The 16323-nt window shown below is 40.7% G+C and overlaps 1 protein-coding gene across 1 annotated transcript in view; it reads right to left on the bottom strand.

Moving 5' to 3' along the window:
- Positions 1-3634: 3634 nt before the first annotated feature.
- CERS3 (ceramide synthase 3) overlaps positions 3635-16323 on the bottom strand; it is a 79004-nt gene continuing 66315 nt past the window's right edge. The window contains exon 10 of the mRNA XM_047086855.1: positions 3635-3799. Coding sequence (XP_046942811.1) covers positions 3635-3799 — 165 coding nt within the window. The remainder of the gene's footprint in view (positions 3800-16323) is intronic.

The raw sequence follows: 16323 nt of genomic DNA, 5'->3' as shown, positions 1-16323 counted from the left end.
TTCTTGAAATATTACATTAGGCAGGATGAAAAATACAATGTTGAATATATTCAGGATGATGGGCATCATTAATGGACATCCCTGTCTCAGTGCTCATCCCTTTGGGGAAAGCTTTCAGTATTTGGCCATCATAGCATCATATGATGCTGGCTTGATGCTTTTTGAAGGTGCTATTAAATCAGGTTAAGGAAGTTCCTTCTTACTTTTCTGTGAAGTTTTTTTTTTCAAATAAATAATTGTTGAATTTTATCTAAAGCTTTTGAAGATATGGCTTTTTCCTTTACTCTTTTAAAATGGTAACATTGATTTTCAAATAATAAATCAACCACAACTTCCTGAAATAAACCCAACTTGTCTGTCATGCATTCTCTTCTTTACATATTGTTGAATTCAGTTTGTGTTGAGGAATTTTGTACTTATGTTCACAAATGATTTAGCTAATAGTTGTTGGGTTTTTGCCTCCTAATATTCTTTTCAGATTTTAGTATTGAGATTATGCAGGCCTTATGAGACAAGTATGGATGTGTTCCTTTGGTCTCTACAGAAGTTTGTATAATACCTGTGTTAATTACTCCTTAAATATTGGAAGAATCCACTGGATGAACCATCTGGGCCTAAAGATTTTGTGTGTGTAGGGGGTAGAGGAGTGGATTTCAAAATTTTGGATTGAATTTTGTTTCATTTAGATGGCTATTTAAATATCTACTTCTTTTTGTGCCCATGTTAACAAGTTGCATTTTTCTAGGAACTTACACATTTTGTTCACGCCTTCAAATTTACTGACATAAAGTTGCTCGTAACATTCTCTTATCTGTTGAATGTCTACTTGCTCTACAGTCACAGTGAAAATGTCAAGAAAGTTCCTTTCGGATCAGTCCTCTTTCTTAGCACTTCAACATTGCCTTGCACCACAGGCCCCAGATGCCATGACCCAGGTTAGACCCCAGCCCACACTGGTCTGTCCGCACTGTCTACAGCCAAGCGGGTCACCCCTGTCAGGCCTATTTCCTCTTGTCTGGAGTCTGATACGCCAAAGGCAGCAGCCTTAGTGTCCTAACTTGGTTCTACCCTTCTCCCTGTTCCCTCTGATTTCCGGCAGGGCATTTCTAGAGGCAAATCTTTTTTTTTCCACTTGTCGGTGAGAGCGATAATGATCTCTCAGAAGCCAAGCAATGTGTGTGCTGAATCTACTCCTCCGGATTCTGTCTTTGCTTTATTGTAAGTCTTCACCATTATGATAACATTGGTGGCACAGTGGACTGTGTTTTTATAAAGTCATCTGGCATAGTGTGAGCCCTTGGTTCTGGTAGGAAGAGAGGTGACCTTTAAAGTGACCACAAAAGCCATAGAGGATGTTACAAAAATGCATATCTACCTTTCCAGAGGTAGTTCAGTGCTTCCGGTTGTATCAGAGAGAGCTGAAGTTGGCCTATCAAGTTTACCTTTCACATTTAAATAAGAAAAAAAAAAAAAAGAACTGGAGGCTAGAGCAGCCAATAAACATGTTTTTACCTTGAGAAGATAATTTGGTACAGAGACAAGACCAAAATAAATCAATGAAAAAAACAGTCTGTTAACTGGAAACATAAAACATAGTGAGTGTCTCAATGGGATTTTTCTTCCACCAATAATAATAATATAATATAATATTAATAATAATTTAACACCTATGTCCTAAAGGGAGTGGAGGCATTCTAGATTTATATTAAAACATTGTACATATGATGCCTATGTCGTACTCATAAAAGCAAAGAACAGGCAGAGAAAACTTGACATAGGTTTTTCTGTTGTTCTGACTCTTCAGGAAGAGATCTTGATGGGGAAAGAATTAGCAAGGGTTTTGAGTTTTGTCTTTGTTCATCCTGAAGATTTTAAAAACATCTTTTTATTAAAGAATAAAAACCGGGGACCCCTTGCTGGGCCGTGCCTTTCCACTCAGCAGCAGCAGCCCGCATCAGGGGGGCCTGTGTGGATGTCTTGCCAGCCCTCACAGCCCTAACTCCCGCTTGGTTTTATAATAGGGGCCCCAAGCAAATGGGACAAAAGTGCAAAATGTGGCCCCCAAAGTATGAGAGATTGGTGTGTGTGTGTGTGTGTGTGTGTGTGTGGAGGGGTATTTGTGTGTTCTGTTCAAGCTCTCCCTCTGCAAGGCTCAGCCTCTCCTCAGCCAGCTGAACCCTAAGTCTCAGGTCTGCCCTGCACTCTGGGCTCAGATGTGCCCCCTGAGGGGGCCGCCAGCAGGCTACTGACCCACCAGCCTGTATTGGTATCTGTATCTGTATTCCCTGAGTGGTCTGCAGCCCCAAGAGCTGCCATTGACTCTAACACTTGTCCTTGGACATTTCTCAGGGGGTATTTTGCAGCCTTTTGTTTTGTTCTCTCTTACTGTTGAGCAGTCTGATTGGGTTGCATAGCAGAGATGAAAGAGTGTGGCATCCTCTTTCTGTTTCTAAGATTTCACTTGGGTCAACAGCTCGCACGCATGTCATGCCCCAAAGGCTCAGGTTTTCCGGGAAATAATGGCTAGGTGAGCAGCCTGCCCTGGGTCTGACTCTCCGGGACAGGCCCCCAGAGGGATCCTACTGCTGTCTGGGCAGCTCTGCCAGCCTGAAGGAGGGGCTCAGGGCAGGGGCAGGGGCAGGAAAGCTTCCTTCTCAGGAAGCAAGTCAGAGGCCAGCAAAAGACAATAAGGAATTGGGGCCCAGGCTGCCTCCACTGGCCAGGGGACCTGGGGGTAGAGAATTTGGGGGAATTTGAGAATCATCCCTGGGTAGCTGTTACCAAATATAATGGAAACAACCTTCTGGATATTTGCACTTCTGGGTATCTCCAGACACATTTAAAATAAATTTTTTAAGATTGTGCCTTTTGTTCAGGCCCATTCAGTGCCAAGTGTAGCCAGGTTTCTGTCTCCCAAACAGAGTTGGCATCATAGTGAAAACAGGGTCAGGTAACAGTCACATTGCAGTTGGCAGTTATACGCTTTCCTTCTGTTGTTATCTCATTTGATCCTTACTCCAACTCCATGAGGTAGGCCAGGCAAATATTACTATTCCCACTGGACACCAAGGCTTGGAAGGTTTAAAAAAACCACCCACATCAGAAAGTGGCCAGTGAGCCCTGGAAGCCTGGTCACCTCCCTTGGTCCTGCCACTGTTGCATTGCGTCCTCTACATCACTTTGGGAGGCAATGAGCTGTTCTCTGTGGCTGAACGCACCTGAAAAAGCGGGTTCCCCTAGAACCTCTCAAGTAATCCTGAGAGTGAGCAAGGTGGCAAGGTGCAAAGTCCTACTGGCATGACGTGAGCGCATGGAAAACCACCAGTCTCACATATATGAATGAACACAACTGAACTGAAATGGGCCTGTGGAGAAATCCTTGAAATCTTTGACCAGTCTGAGTCCTAACTGCAGTAAAATCCATAGGGATGCTATATTTAACATTTTAACACAAATTAACAACATTTTGTTAAATACATCTCAGGGGGAGAGGAAGGTAGTGGTTGAAAAGAGGAAAGGGCAGAATCTGGGGTCCCTGTGGCTCCTGTAAGCCACAGCTGTGGAGGGGGAAGCAACTCTGGCTTCCAGCAGCCCTTAGAGGACACTGTGACCCGGTAGCTGCATGGACTTCAACCTAACGGCCATGTTGACCGTTGAGAATGAGATGCTTGTTGGCCCCGAGGCCATTCTTCAAACAGTCTCTCTCTTTGCCTTTGGTGACTTCTTCCTCCTCCTCCTCCTCCTCTTCCTCGTCCTCTTCATACCCATCCTCATCATCACTCCGCACATCGTGGGTGTCCTAGAGAAAGAAAGGAATGGGATGTGAGTGACAACCTTCCAGAAAGAGGCTTGAGTGATTAAGAAAACCCAAATCCCAAACCCAGAAAGAAAATGCAAATTTCAAAAACCAAACATTCACCAAGGTAGAACATATCATGGGTCACACAATAAATCTCAACAAACTTAAAGAATTGAAATTATGCAAAGTATACTTCAGATTATAATGGAATTAATCTAGAAATCAATACAAAAAATAGGAAAATCTCAAACCAGTTGGAAATTAAACAACACACACTTGACAATGGATCAAAGAGTAAGTCACAATGGATATTAGAAAACATTTTTATTAAAATGAAACTACAGCATATCAAAATTTGTCAAAGGTAGCTAAATAGTGCTTATAAGGAAATTTATAGCATTAAATGTTTATATTAAAAAGACAAGTCTCAAATAATTTGAGCTTCCACCTTAAGAAATTAGAAAAAAGAAGTGCAAAATAAGTCCAAAGCAAGCAAAAGGGAGGAAATAATAAAGAAATCAATGAAACCAAAAACAGAAAAAACAATAGAGAAAAAGCAGTAAACCAAAAGCTGGTTCTTTGAAAAGATCCATAAAATTGATAAATCACTAGCAAAGGAAAAGAGAGAGAAGGCACAACTTGTCAGAAAATAAAAAGAGGATTCAACTATGGATACTACAAATATTATAAAAATAACAGAATACAATGAGCAATATTATGCATATATATTTGACAACTTGGATGAAATGGACTAATTTCTCAAAAACTACAAACTACCAAAATTCACCCAATATGGCATAGGTAACCTAAAAAAGTCATATAACTATAGAAGAAATTAAATTACTTATAGATCTTCTGGAAACGAATATCATCAGGCCCAGAAGTTTTCACTGGCAAATTCTATGAAACATATAAAGAAGAAATAACACCAAAGTTCCACAATATCTTCCATTAAAAAGAAGAAGGAATACTTCCCAATTTATTTTGAGGCTAGAACTACCCACATACCAAGGCCAGAAAAAAGACAGCATAAGAAAAAACAACTACAGACCAATATCTCTAATGAATATACCTCAACACAATAGTCCAAATCAAAACCAGCGATGTATAAAAATAATAATACATCACAATGAAGTGGGGTTAGTCCCAGTAATGCAAGCCTGTTTCAATATTTAGAAATCAATGAATGTAATTCAACCTATTAATAATCCAAAGAAGGAAAAAATATATATCAGTTGATGAAGAAAAATCATATGACAAAATTCTACATCCACTCATGATAAAAAAAAATTCAGCAAAGAAGAAATAGAAGCTAACATCATACTTAATGATGTATGACCAAACACTTTCCTCCTAAGATTAGGAACAAAGCAAGAATATCTACTTTCACCACTCCTATACAACATTGTATTGGCAGTCCTAGTCAATGTAATAAGGTAAGAAAAAGAAACAGAAGTCAAACAGATTGGAAAGAAAGAAGTAAAAGCGTCACTATTTGAAGATGACATGATTATCTATGTAGAAAATCCCAGAGAATCTACTGAAAGCTCCTAAAATTCATAAGTGAGTTTAGCACAAAGTTGCAGGACACAAGGTTAACACACAAAATCACACACACACACACACACACACACACACACACACACATAATCTGGATTTCTATATGTTTTTTAATGTTTATTTTATTGCTTGAGAGAGAGAGAGAGAGAGAGAGAGAGCATGAGCAGGGGAGAGGCAGAGAGGGAGGGAGACCCAGAATCCGAAGCAGGCTCCAGGCTCTATGCTGTCAGTACAGAGCCTGACATGGGGCTCAAACTCACAACTGCGAGATCATGACCTGAGCCGAAGTCGGAAGCTTAACTGACTGAGCCACCAAGGTGCCCTGCATTTCTAAACAATAATGTAGTAGCCTGAAAAATGTCCTCAAAGATATTAAGTACTAATCCCTAAAAACCTGTGACTGTTACCCGATATGGTAAAGTTTTTGCAGATATGATTAAGTTAAGAATCTTGAGAAGACTGTCCTGGATAATCTAGGCATGCCCTAAGGCCATCCGAAGTGTATAAGAGAGGCAAAGGGAGATTCAACACAGAGCATAGGCAATGTTAAGATGGAGTTAGAGACTGGAGTAATGTGGTTGCAAAAAAGGAATACTGGCAGCCACCAGAAGTTGGAAAAGACAAAGAACAGATTCTCCTACAGTCTCTGGAGGGAACACAGCCCTGCCACACCTTGATTTCAGCTCAAAACTGATTATAGACTTCTGACCTCCAGAACTGTGAAAGAATAAATTTGCTGTTTTAAGCCATCAAGTTTGCTGTTTTAAGCCATCAAGTTTTGTTACAGCAGCCACAGGAAACTAACATGACTAGCAATGTCTGACTAAAAACTGAAATTTAAATATCTGTAACATTACAAAAGTTTCCAAAAAATAAAATGCTTAGGTATAAATCTAACAAAACACATATAGGATCTGTATGTAAAATCTATAAAACTCTGACGAAAGAAATCAAAGATCTAAATAATTGGAGAGATATACTATGTTCATGGATTGGAAGATTAAACATAGTAAAAATGTTAATTACCCCCAAGTTGATCTACAGATTCCACACAATACCAATTAAAATCTCAGCAAGATTTTTTGTACATACAGACAAGCCAACTCTAAAATTTATATGGAAAAGCAAAGAAACTAGAAGAGCTAAAGCAATTCGGATAAAATTGGAGGACTCAAACTACCCAAATTTGAAACTTACTATTAAGTTATAGTAATCAAAGCTGGGTGGTATTAGCAAAGGGATAAGCACATAGATCAGTGGAACAGAATAGAGAATCTAAAAATAGGCACACATAAATATGGCCAATTGAGTTTTGACAAAGGTGCAAAAGGAATTCAATGGAGAAAGAATAGTGTTTCCAACAATGTTGGAACAATTAGAAATCCATAGGCAAAAAACTAAACTTTAACCTAAGTGTCATATCTTACACAAAAGCCAACCCAAAATGGATCATAGATCTAAATGTAGAATATAAAACTATAAAACTTTTAGAAGAAACCCGTGACCTTAGGTTGGGTGAGGGGTTCCAAGATGTGGAACAACAACAACAACAACAACAACAACAACAAACTCCATTGGAAAAAAACAATAATCTGGACTTCATCAAAATGAAGTCCACTATAAAAAACACTATTTAGAGAATAAAAAGACAAGGTGCAAACTAGGAAATAATATTTGCCAACCTCATAGCCGACTTGTATGCATAATAAAGAACTCTCAAAACTCAACAATAAGAAAAAAGCAAACCAACTGAAAAGTGGGCAAAATATGGAAAGAGAAGCATTTCCTTAAAGAGGATACAGGATGTCAAAAAGCATTTGAAAGGATGTTCAACATCATTAACTGTTAGCAAAATGCAAATTAAAACCAGGATGAGATACAACTATAAACCCATTAGAATACCTAAAATTAAAATTACTGACAATACCAAGTGCTGACAAGGACGCAGAGTGACTGGAAGGAACTCTTACACATTGCTGATGGAAATACAAAACGGTACAGGCACTTTGGAAAATAGTTTGACAGTTACTTATAAAGCTAAACATACATTTACTATATATGGCAGCAATCCTATTTCTGAGTATCCACCCTGGAGAAATGAACATTATGTTCACATAAAAACAAATGTTTATAACATCTCTATTCATAACTGCGAAAATTGGAAGCAACTCAAATGTTCTTCAATCAGTAAATGGATAAATGGTGGTGCATCTGTACAATGCAATACTACTTACCAATGAAAAAGAAACAAGTGTTGACATTTACAAGAAATTGGAGGAATCTCAGAGGCATTATGCTAAGTGAAAATAAATTAGTTTTAAAAGGATACCTACCATATGATATACTAATGTTATTAACATTCTCTTCTTTTTAAAAAATGATACATTTTTCTTAAATTTTATTTATTTTGAGAGAGAGAGAGCAAGGGAAGGGGGGAGAGAGAGAGAGAGAGAGAGAGAGAGAGAGAGAGAGAATCCTAAGCAGGCTCCTCACTGACAGTGCGAGTGCACACTGACACTGACACTGGGCTCGAACTCACTAACAGCGAGATCACATTTACATGCTCTTCTTGAAAAGACCACCTATCTGGATGGAGAAGGGATGCCAGGGGCACCATTACGGTGATGGCTACACAAATCTATACCTGTGTATAGAGTCATCAAACTTTATACAGATGGGAAAAAGTCAATTTTCCCAATGGTGTTTAAAAATTAATCGTATTTCCCCTCCCCCATGGGTTCCTGTTAAGTTTCTCAGGATCCACATAAGAGTGAAACCATATGGTATCTGTCTTTCTCTGTATGGCTTATTTCACTTAGCATCACACTCTCCAGTTCCATCCACGTTGCTACAAAAGGCCATATTTCATTTTTTCTCATTGCCACGTAGTATTCCATTGTGTATATAAACCACAATTTCTTTATCCATTCATCAGTTGATGGACATTTAGGCTCTTTCCATAATTTGGCTATTGTTGAGAGTGCTGCTATGAACATTGGGGTACAAGTGCCCCTATGCATCAGTACTCCTGTATCCCTTGGGTAGATTCCCAGCAGTGCTATTGCTGGGTCATAGATAAAAAAAAAAAAAAAGGACGTTAGAGTGGGAGAGAGCCAAAGCATAAGAGACTGTTAAAAACTGAGAACAAACTGAGGGTTGATGGGGGGTGGGAGGGAGGGGCGGGTGGGTGATGGGTATTGAGGAGGACACCTTTTGGGATGAGCACTGGGTGTTGTATGGAAACCAATTTGTCAATAAACTTCATATAAAAAAAATTAATCGTATTTCTTTTCAGATAGCAAATACTATGGTTTTCCCAATATGCATTTGCTAAGTAAAGTATTACTCATGTAGGCCTTTTGGTTGTCAAGATGCTCTTATTGTCGGGAATTAGGATGGGTTCTATTTTCTTTATGCAGGGACTCTTTCAAGGGCAGTTCTTAATGAAGGGGTATAGGCTCCCCCACCTCTCTCAGGTATTCTCAGAGAAATTCTGGGAGGAAGACTCTCAGAAGAATGACATTGCTACAGATCAGGCTTCATTCCAAAACAGAAAAGATGGTATGGATTATTAGAACAATACTGAGAACTCAGGCTCTGGGCAAGGCCAGGGTTGGCCATGACCCCGCACTCCTCTAAACCAGTTCACAAACATCTCTATTAAACTTAGACTAGAAAAGAAAACAAACAAACAAACAAACAAACATGGGAGCATCTGGGTGGCTCGGTTGATTGAGCATCCAACTTCAGCTCAGGTTGCGATCTCCTGGCTCATGAGTTCGAACCCTTCATCAGGCTCTCTGCTGTCAGCACAGAGCCTACTTCAGATCCTCTATCCCCCTATTTCTCTGCCCCTTCCATGCCCCCCGCCCCCCCCCCAAAGCGAATAGAAATTTAAAAAAAGAAAAAAAACATGGAAGATGAAGGCTGGTTCCTGACACCCCATTTTTTGAGATGCCATCTATAGCCATATGAGTCACTTTCTCCTTTTGTGACCTCCAGACTAAACCTGACCACCTCTGGGTATATGTAACCGAATACCTCCTCTGTGTACAATCTTCCTGCAAACACGGCTTTTGAAAAAACCCAACGTACCCATATTCTGCTGCCTTAATCACAGAAATGTCACGTCATGGGCTTTTCTCAGTACGATAGGTTCTTTTCCGCAACACAGAAAGGGTCTTAAAGTAAAAAGGCTCACTGTAAACATGGAGGCATAAACTTGGTGTCTCATCTGTTATGCAATGGAGAAAGGTAACCTTTTTATGATATGCTGGGAGCAGGGATCAGAAGTGCTGTTCCCCTCTGCAGATGGGGTCCTTCAGGGAAGGATCATGCGTGGCTGATGATTGCTTTCATGGACCACGCCCCTTGAGTCTCCTTCTTCAAAAGATTTTTGTAGGGAACAAGGGGAAATTTGAGTCAGAATAAAGAAATAAATTTCTCTCCAGAAAAGCAGACTAGCATCTACTGTCCCATTTCTCCAGGACTTAAGGAGCTACTTCAGCTGAGATATGAACTGGTCCTAGAAGATGCTTCCCATTGCCCCAAGCCACATCTCCAGCCCTCTTACCTCTAGGAAAGGGTCCTGGACCAGTGGAGCCTTCTGGAAATTAATGGCGTCTAATGGTCACAAAGGTTGGGGAGCATCACTGATTTTCAGTAAGCAGTGGCTAGAGATACCATATATCCTACAATGTGCCTGACATCCTAGCATCCTGCCAGACCTCTGTGTAAGTGAAACTGTGTTTCTGTGTTTAATCATCCAAGCCTAGAACCTAATTCCATTTTACATTCAAGCATGGTAATTCTTGTGTGGTTTTAATATACTCTCAATTCTCCAGGAACATAACTATGTACACAATTCAAAGGAAGGCTATACTTTGTTTTGTTCAGGGCTTCATAATTTCAGAAAACCATGTCACAGATGACACAACACTACCGGGGGGAAGTTGAGTCCCAGCACAACATGCCTGCATCAGTCTGTGTTTACAGCTGCCCCATTCATGGTGAGTCTCCACATGAGCAAGCACGGCATCTGTTGACCCCAGGATCCTCTTGAGTGTAGTTTTGCACATAGGTTACACATGAAATGAATGTTTTATCAGAAATGCCTCTTATTATATCTTTTTCTATTACAGTTGTGGCATTATATTAATTTTGAAATTATGATTATAGGTGAGTTATATTACCTGGGATTTTTTTTTAATTTTGAGAGAGAGAGAGAGAGAGAGAGAGAGAGATTGAGAATCTTAACCAGGCTCCACGCTCAACATGGGGCCCAACGCGAGACTCAATCCTATGACACTGGGACCATGACCTGAGCTGAAATCAAGAGTTGGACGCTCAACCGACTCAGCCACCCAGGCACCCCCTTAACCTGGGAATTTAATTTCAGGCTAGCGAATGGGATACGGGTCCAGTAGGATTGAGAACCATGGCCCTAGATGATGCATCAAGCTCAGAAAGGATTTTTGGATAGTGAGAGTTTGTTAGATGAATGTACAAGTGGTTGCATGTTATGCAAGCTTACATAATATAAATCGGAAATTATGGGTATTAAAGTATTGCTAAAAGCTCATGTTATATTCAATTTTATCTTGTATATGCCGTCTATAATAAAACCGTAACAGCAGTGGAAACCTCAAAGGGATTTTTTTCCTCTGCTCTAAAAGTCCGCTGTGCTCCACCTATTCATTCCCCCCTCTTCCCCAACCCCTCGTGACCACTGACCTGTCTACTGCCTCACAGATTTGTCTTTTCCAGAATGTCATATAGTTGGAATCATAGAGTATGTAGTCTTTTAAGATTGGCCTCTTTCACTTAGTTATGTGCATTAAGGTTCCTCCATGTCTTTTCATGGCTCAATTGCTCATTTCTTTTTATTGCTAAGGAATATTCCACCGTCGGAGGTACCACAGTTTATGTACACATCCACCTACTGGAGGACGTCTTGGTTGCTTCCGAGTTTTGTCAATTGTGGATAAGGCTGCTATAGACACTCATGCTCTAAATGTCTATGTGCTGAGCACTGGACCAAGCAGCTAGTGTGAACAATAACACTCCCTCCTCACAGTAACCCTAGGACATAGGAGCCAGTCTCTTTACTTTACAAGAGAGGAAACTGAGGCTCAGAGGGATTAAGTAACTTAGAAGGCCACACAGCTAAGAAAGGCAGATCGGATGAAAACCCTACTCTAAGCTTAGAAACTGTGAACTGCAGTGCTCTACAGACCCCTGCTGGAGTTTTATGCACACACACTTGAGACAGAGCACCCAGGAGGCAGACGCTCAGTTCTGTTTGAGGTCAGTTCTCTGCATAAGAAAGCTCCCTCTCCTTTCCTACTGAACAGAGCACCAGCGGTCTCCTTATACCTCCTCACCCTGTTCTGACTCTGCCCTTGGTACCAGCAGGACTGACTTCGAAGCATAAAATTGGAAATAATGAAAATCACCCCTAATTAATTATTTTTACTCTGTGAGACAAACACTGACATGTTTTGTTCTGTTCTGTTTCATTGCAAAAACGGTGGTTGAGACCTAGGAAACTGGATTACTGATCTGCCACCCACAGTTTGAAAAAAGCTGACTTCGGGTATGCCAGAAAAAAGAGGTTTTTCTAAATAGCCCAAATCAGAGAATATTAAAATACAAACCATAATGCATGTTCTGCAAAGCACCTTTTCACAACTACAAATCTTTCCCAGCAATTACAACACTTAACAGAAATCAAAAACAAATCAAGCTTGCTCTAGTGGAACAAGGAATTAAATACTTGCTAAAGGTCAAGCCACAGTGTTTTCTGGAACACTACCTGTCTGCTTTGACAGAGTGCCAAGACTCTGCTTACACAGCAGCATTGAGTCTGTCTCTTGGAATCAGCCCATTTCTTTTCCTGCATTGCCTTTCCCTACACTGTTCTCTGCACACTTTTAGTTGTCACTGGGCTAGTAGAACTTGTCTCATGCAAATGTTGGCCTGAAACCCTCCCACAAATTATTAAAGGCCCAAGAAAATGCACACATAAAGAGGACCCAGAACCTTTTGAAGAGTGAACTGGACCTTGGATCAGCAGCCAAAGGGTCACAGGTACTTGGTTCAGTTCTCCCACTTGCCCAAGCGTATGGGCTCACATGCTCACCGTGATCTGCCCACCTGAGCTACCTCTCAGTGAAGGTCTCAGCAGCCGCCATTACAGGGAGCACATCACTATCTGATCACTTTAGATAGCACTCTTTTGAATTAGCAAAGATATCTATACGCAACTGAACTTTTTCCAGAAATGACCTGGGCCCTCTAGAACACATTATTAACAACATTATTCATTCCACGATTGAAGTGGATGAGTATAATTTTTGCAAAGTCTTTTAAGAATCCCCTTCTCACCTGGCAGCAACCTTTGGTTGCACAAAACGGTGGTGGAAAGAATGAGGGACAAGTTACGTATGTAGCGGAGATCGTGTTACTAGCTCTAACGGGGGCTCTGGAGCCCCCACATCACCAAAAGGCATCAATATTGGCAAATGTCATCTGCCTGGCACTCCAAGAGGGCAGAGAAGATGTGTGTTCAGAGGATGGGCTGAAATCACAGCCACTGTGAAGGGAGACTGGCAGTCAGTTTGGAAGCATCCCATACACTAGAAGAAATAGAAACCTCTGAAATTGGGGGACGCCTGGGTGGCTCAGTCAGTTAAGCGTCCAAGTTCAGCTCAGGTCGTGATCTCATGGTTTGTGGGTTTGAGCCCTGTGTCGGGCTCTGTGCTAGCAGCTCAGAGCCTGGAGCCTGCTTTGGATTCTGTGTTTCCCTGTCTCTCTGTTCCTCCCTCCACCCCCAAAGATGAATAAACATTAAAAAGAAAGAAAGAAAAGAAAGAAAGAAAGAAAGAAAGAAAGAAAGAAAGAAAGCTCTGAAATTGGGATAAAAATGGCCTTCCTCAATTAAAGTCATGAAGTCAAAATACCCCTTTGAAGAGTGGGTGCCAGGAATGGGGGCACAGAGCTGAACTGACTTATGTCCAAAGACTCAAGCATCTGATCCCTAAAGTAATGAACACACTTCCAGCTTCTGCTAGTCTCCTTTTCTTTTGGGGAGCTCACAAAAAACTGGCTGACTTTGTAATAGTACATGGTAATTACCTTCGGTTGGTGTCAAATCTCTTGGACACAGAATGCCAGGATCAAGATCACAGCACCAGCTGCCTATAATTCTGAGTGCGAGTCAACATAGTACCTAGCCCTTTATGTCCTGTGGAGTTTGGATCCACATCCCTGAAAACATACCCTGAGATTGGCTTGTCTGTGTACACAGAATGTTTCCTCTTGAATTTCAGAGCCAGACACAAAAGTTGCTTTTTAAACTGCCCCAACTCACCAGTGTAAGCTAGAATATAACCCTTGAACAACATGGGGTTTAGGGGCACTGACCCCTGCACAGTTGAAAATCCACGTATAACTTTTGACTCACCAAAAATTTAACTGCTAGTAGTCTACTGTTAACTGGAAATGTTATCAATAACATGAATAGTTGACTAACACATATTTTGTGTGTTACATGTACTATATACTGTATACTTAAAATGAACTAGAGAAAAGAAAATATTAAGACAATCATAAGGAAGAGAACATACATTCACAGTACAGCACAGTTCAAACCCGTGTCGTACAAAGGTCAAGTGTGCATTCTATTTTCCACTGATGGCTTTTTTCATTCACTTGGTGCTATCAATGTCTCTAATTTCCTTAAGAAATGAATTCATTTTTCTAAGGCTTATGGGGGCTTTGAAAAATGAGCTTCTAAGAGAAGAAGTCAGTTTTAGGGCTAGGTGGATTCTAGAAAGTGTCTTGTCAAACATGTTCATTTTCCAGGTTAAATAAGAGCTTCAAGACTCCATCGCACCCAGCTGAGTGACACAGCCCCGCAGCAGCCGCATGGTTCTTGATAACAACCATAGATGTCTTTCATATTCTCTTTATTACTTAAAAATTAATTTACAATGTACCAGACTCTGTCATAATCATCCAATTGCGATGGATATGGAAAATGATTTGGTTTCGTAAATGTAATTTGCTTTGGGGATTAGAACCATTAAAATTAGCGCATTCTCTAAACTGCCATATTTTATGGCCTTTAGAAACAGCTTTAGATTCTATGGCCTGGAAATTCGACAACCCTAACAAGGCAAAGATACAAAACGATTTTGGAAAAAAAAAACCCACTAGGATTTAGGTAAGCATCGTTTAAGAAATAATCATAGAAAGGTGGAGGATTAAGTATATAGTCATAGAAAATGTGTATTAAAATTGAAATGTTCAAGTTTGTTTTAAATATTAGCATCCAACAAAGAATTTCTACACTCCATTAAGAAGGGGGGAAAACACAATGTGACAGAAAAGTAGACAAAGGATCTGAGCAGGCAATTCACGGAAGAGGCAACATTTGTGACAAATAAACTATACAAAATGCTCACTATTAGTAATCAGGAAGATGAGAATTAAAATGAGATTAAAAAAAATCTCACATTCATCAAACTGGTAAATATTGAAAAGTCCGATAAAAGCGAGTGTTGGTGAGGATGTGGGGTTTGAAAGATAGTTTGACAGCATCCAGTAAAGGTGACGTGGGAATCCTCCCTACAGAGAAACTCTCATTATACATTCCCAAGGAGACAGATATAAGGATGTTTATGGTACAATTGACTGTAAACAGGAGGCTAAACAGAGTGTGGAGTATCTGATTGGTGGAAAACTGTACAGGAGTTAAATGAATTGATCCATAGAGTAACATGTATCAATGTGAATGTCATGGATGAAGAAAACAAGATGCACAATTATATATACTAGATGTAAAGTTTAAAAATAAGAAAGCAATACTCCATATTTTTGACTGTATTCAAGTCTAACAAGCATATGAAAGCATGGGTGGAAGGACACAGCTTCAGTGGTTCTCTTTGCAGGGGGAGAGAGGGGAATACAATCTTTCTTTCTAGTTTCTCTTAGGTGATTCCATCTAGTGTGCAGTAGGCCCTCAGTATCTGTTTGATGGGTGAGTGAATGAACGAATCTAACACCACAGCAGAAACCCCCACCTTGACTCCCAAATTTATACCCCCGTGTGGACCTCTCTCCCTGGTTTCAAACTCAAATGCTCACAGCTAGACAATCTCCTCTCAGCTGCCTAATGGGCTTATCAAATGCTGGTCAACTCATACACCACCTTTTCTCCGGTCTTCCCTATTTCAGCAAATGGCACTTCCATTCATTCAGTTGTTCCAGACAAAAACCTCCAGATCATCCTCAGTCCTGCCCTGTATGGGAGACCTTGTTTCCCAGCCCATCACACTCAGTGGGGCTCTTTGGTACAGACCTCTTCCCTTGTCTTCAGCAATTTCCAAACTGCATCAAATCCCTGTGGCCAGGATCTAGATTCTGCGTTGGCTTGGCCCATGGGCTCAGCAAACTGTAGCACAGCAGTCGGCAGAGCTGTGCCACACAGGTTTGGATCCCCAGAGCCCCCTCCTGACCTAGAGCACTTTGCAGCAGACTCATGACAACCACTTCAGAGAGTTCTTGCGGGACAGGGCCGTTGCCTTGGCTCAGAGGAGCCATGCTGCCATTGTTGCTGAGATTTCTGAATAAGGAAGATTCACAAAGTATCTCACCACTGTCCTTCTCCAGTGGTAGACAAAATACAACTTGTTCTTAGGCAACCCCGATCCACCAGCTCACATTCAAAATGGAATACATAACATTATTATGGCCCATAGCAACTAGAGTATCGTGGGGCTATTCTATACCAGAGTTTCCCAACTGGTGTGCCAGGAAAAGGTTAAAATATGCTGAGACATTGATTCCTTTAGATCTTGGAGCAGCTACCAGAGCCCCAGTCTCCTCATTCTTTGGACGGTAGCGTCGATTTTCCCTAGCATGCTGTGCAAGTATCAGTCTCTCAGTGCCCTGAGGGAAGG

This window comes from Lynx rufus, unplaced genomic scaffold, assembly GCF_022079265.1.
Source record: "Lynx rufus isolate CCGP_SWC_20201006 ecotype Redwood Valley unplaced genomic scaffold, mLynRuf1.p SCAF_21, whole genome shotgun sequence".
Lineage (NCBI taxonomy): Eukaryota > Metazoa > Chordata > Mammalia > Carnivora > Felidae > Lynx > Lynx rufus.
The sequence above is the reverse complement of the archived record's forward strand: the minus strand, read 5'-3'. Positions and strand labels throughout refer to the sequence as shown.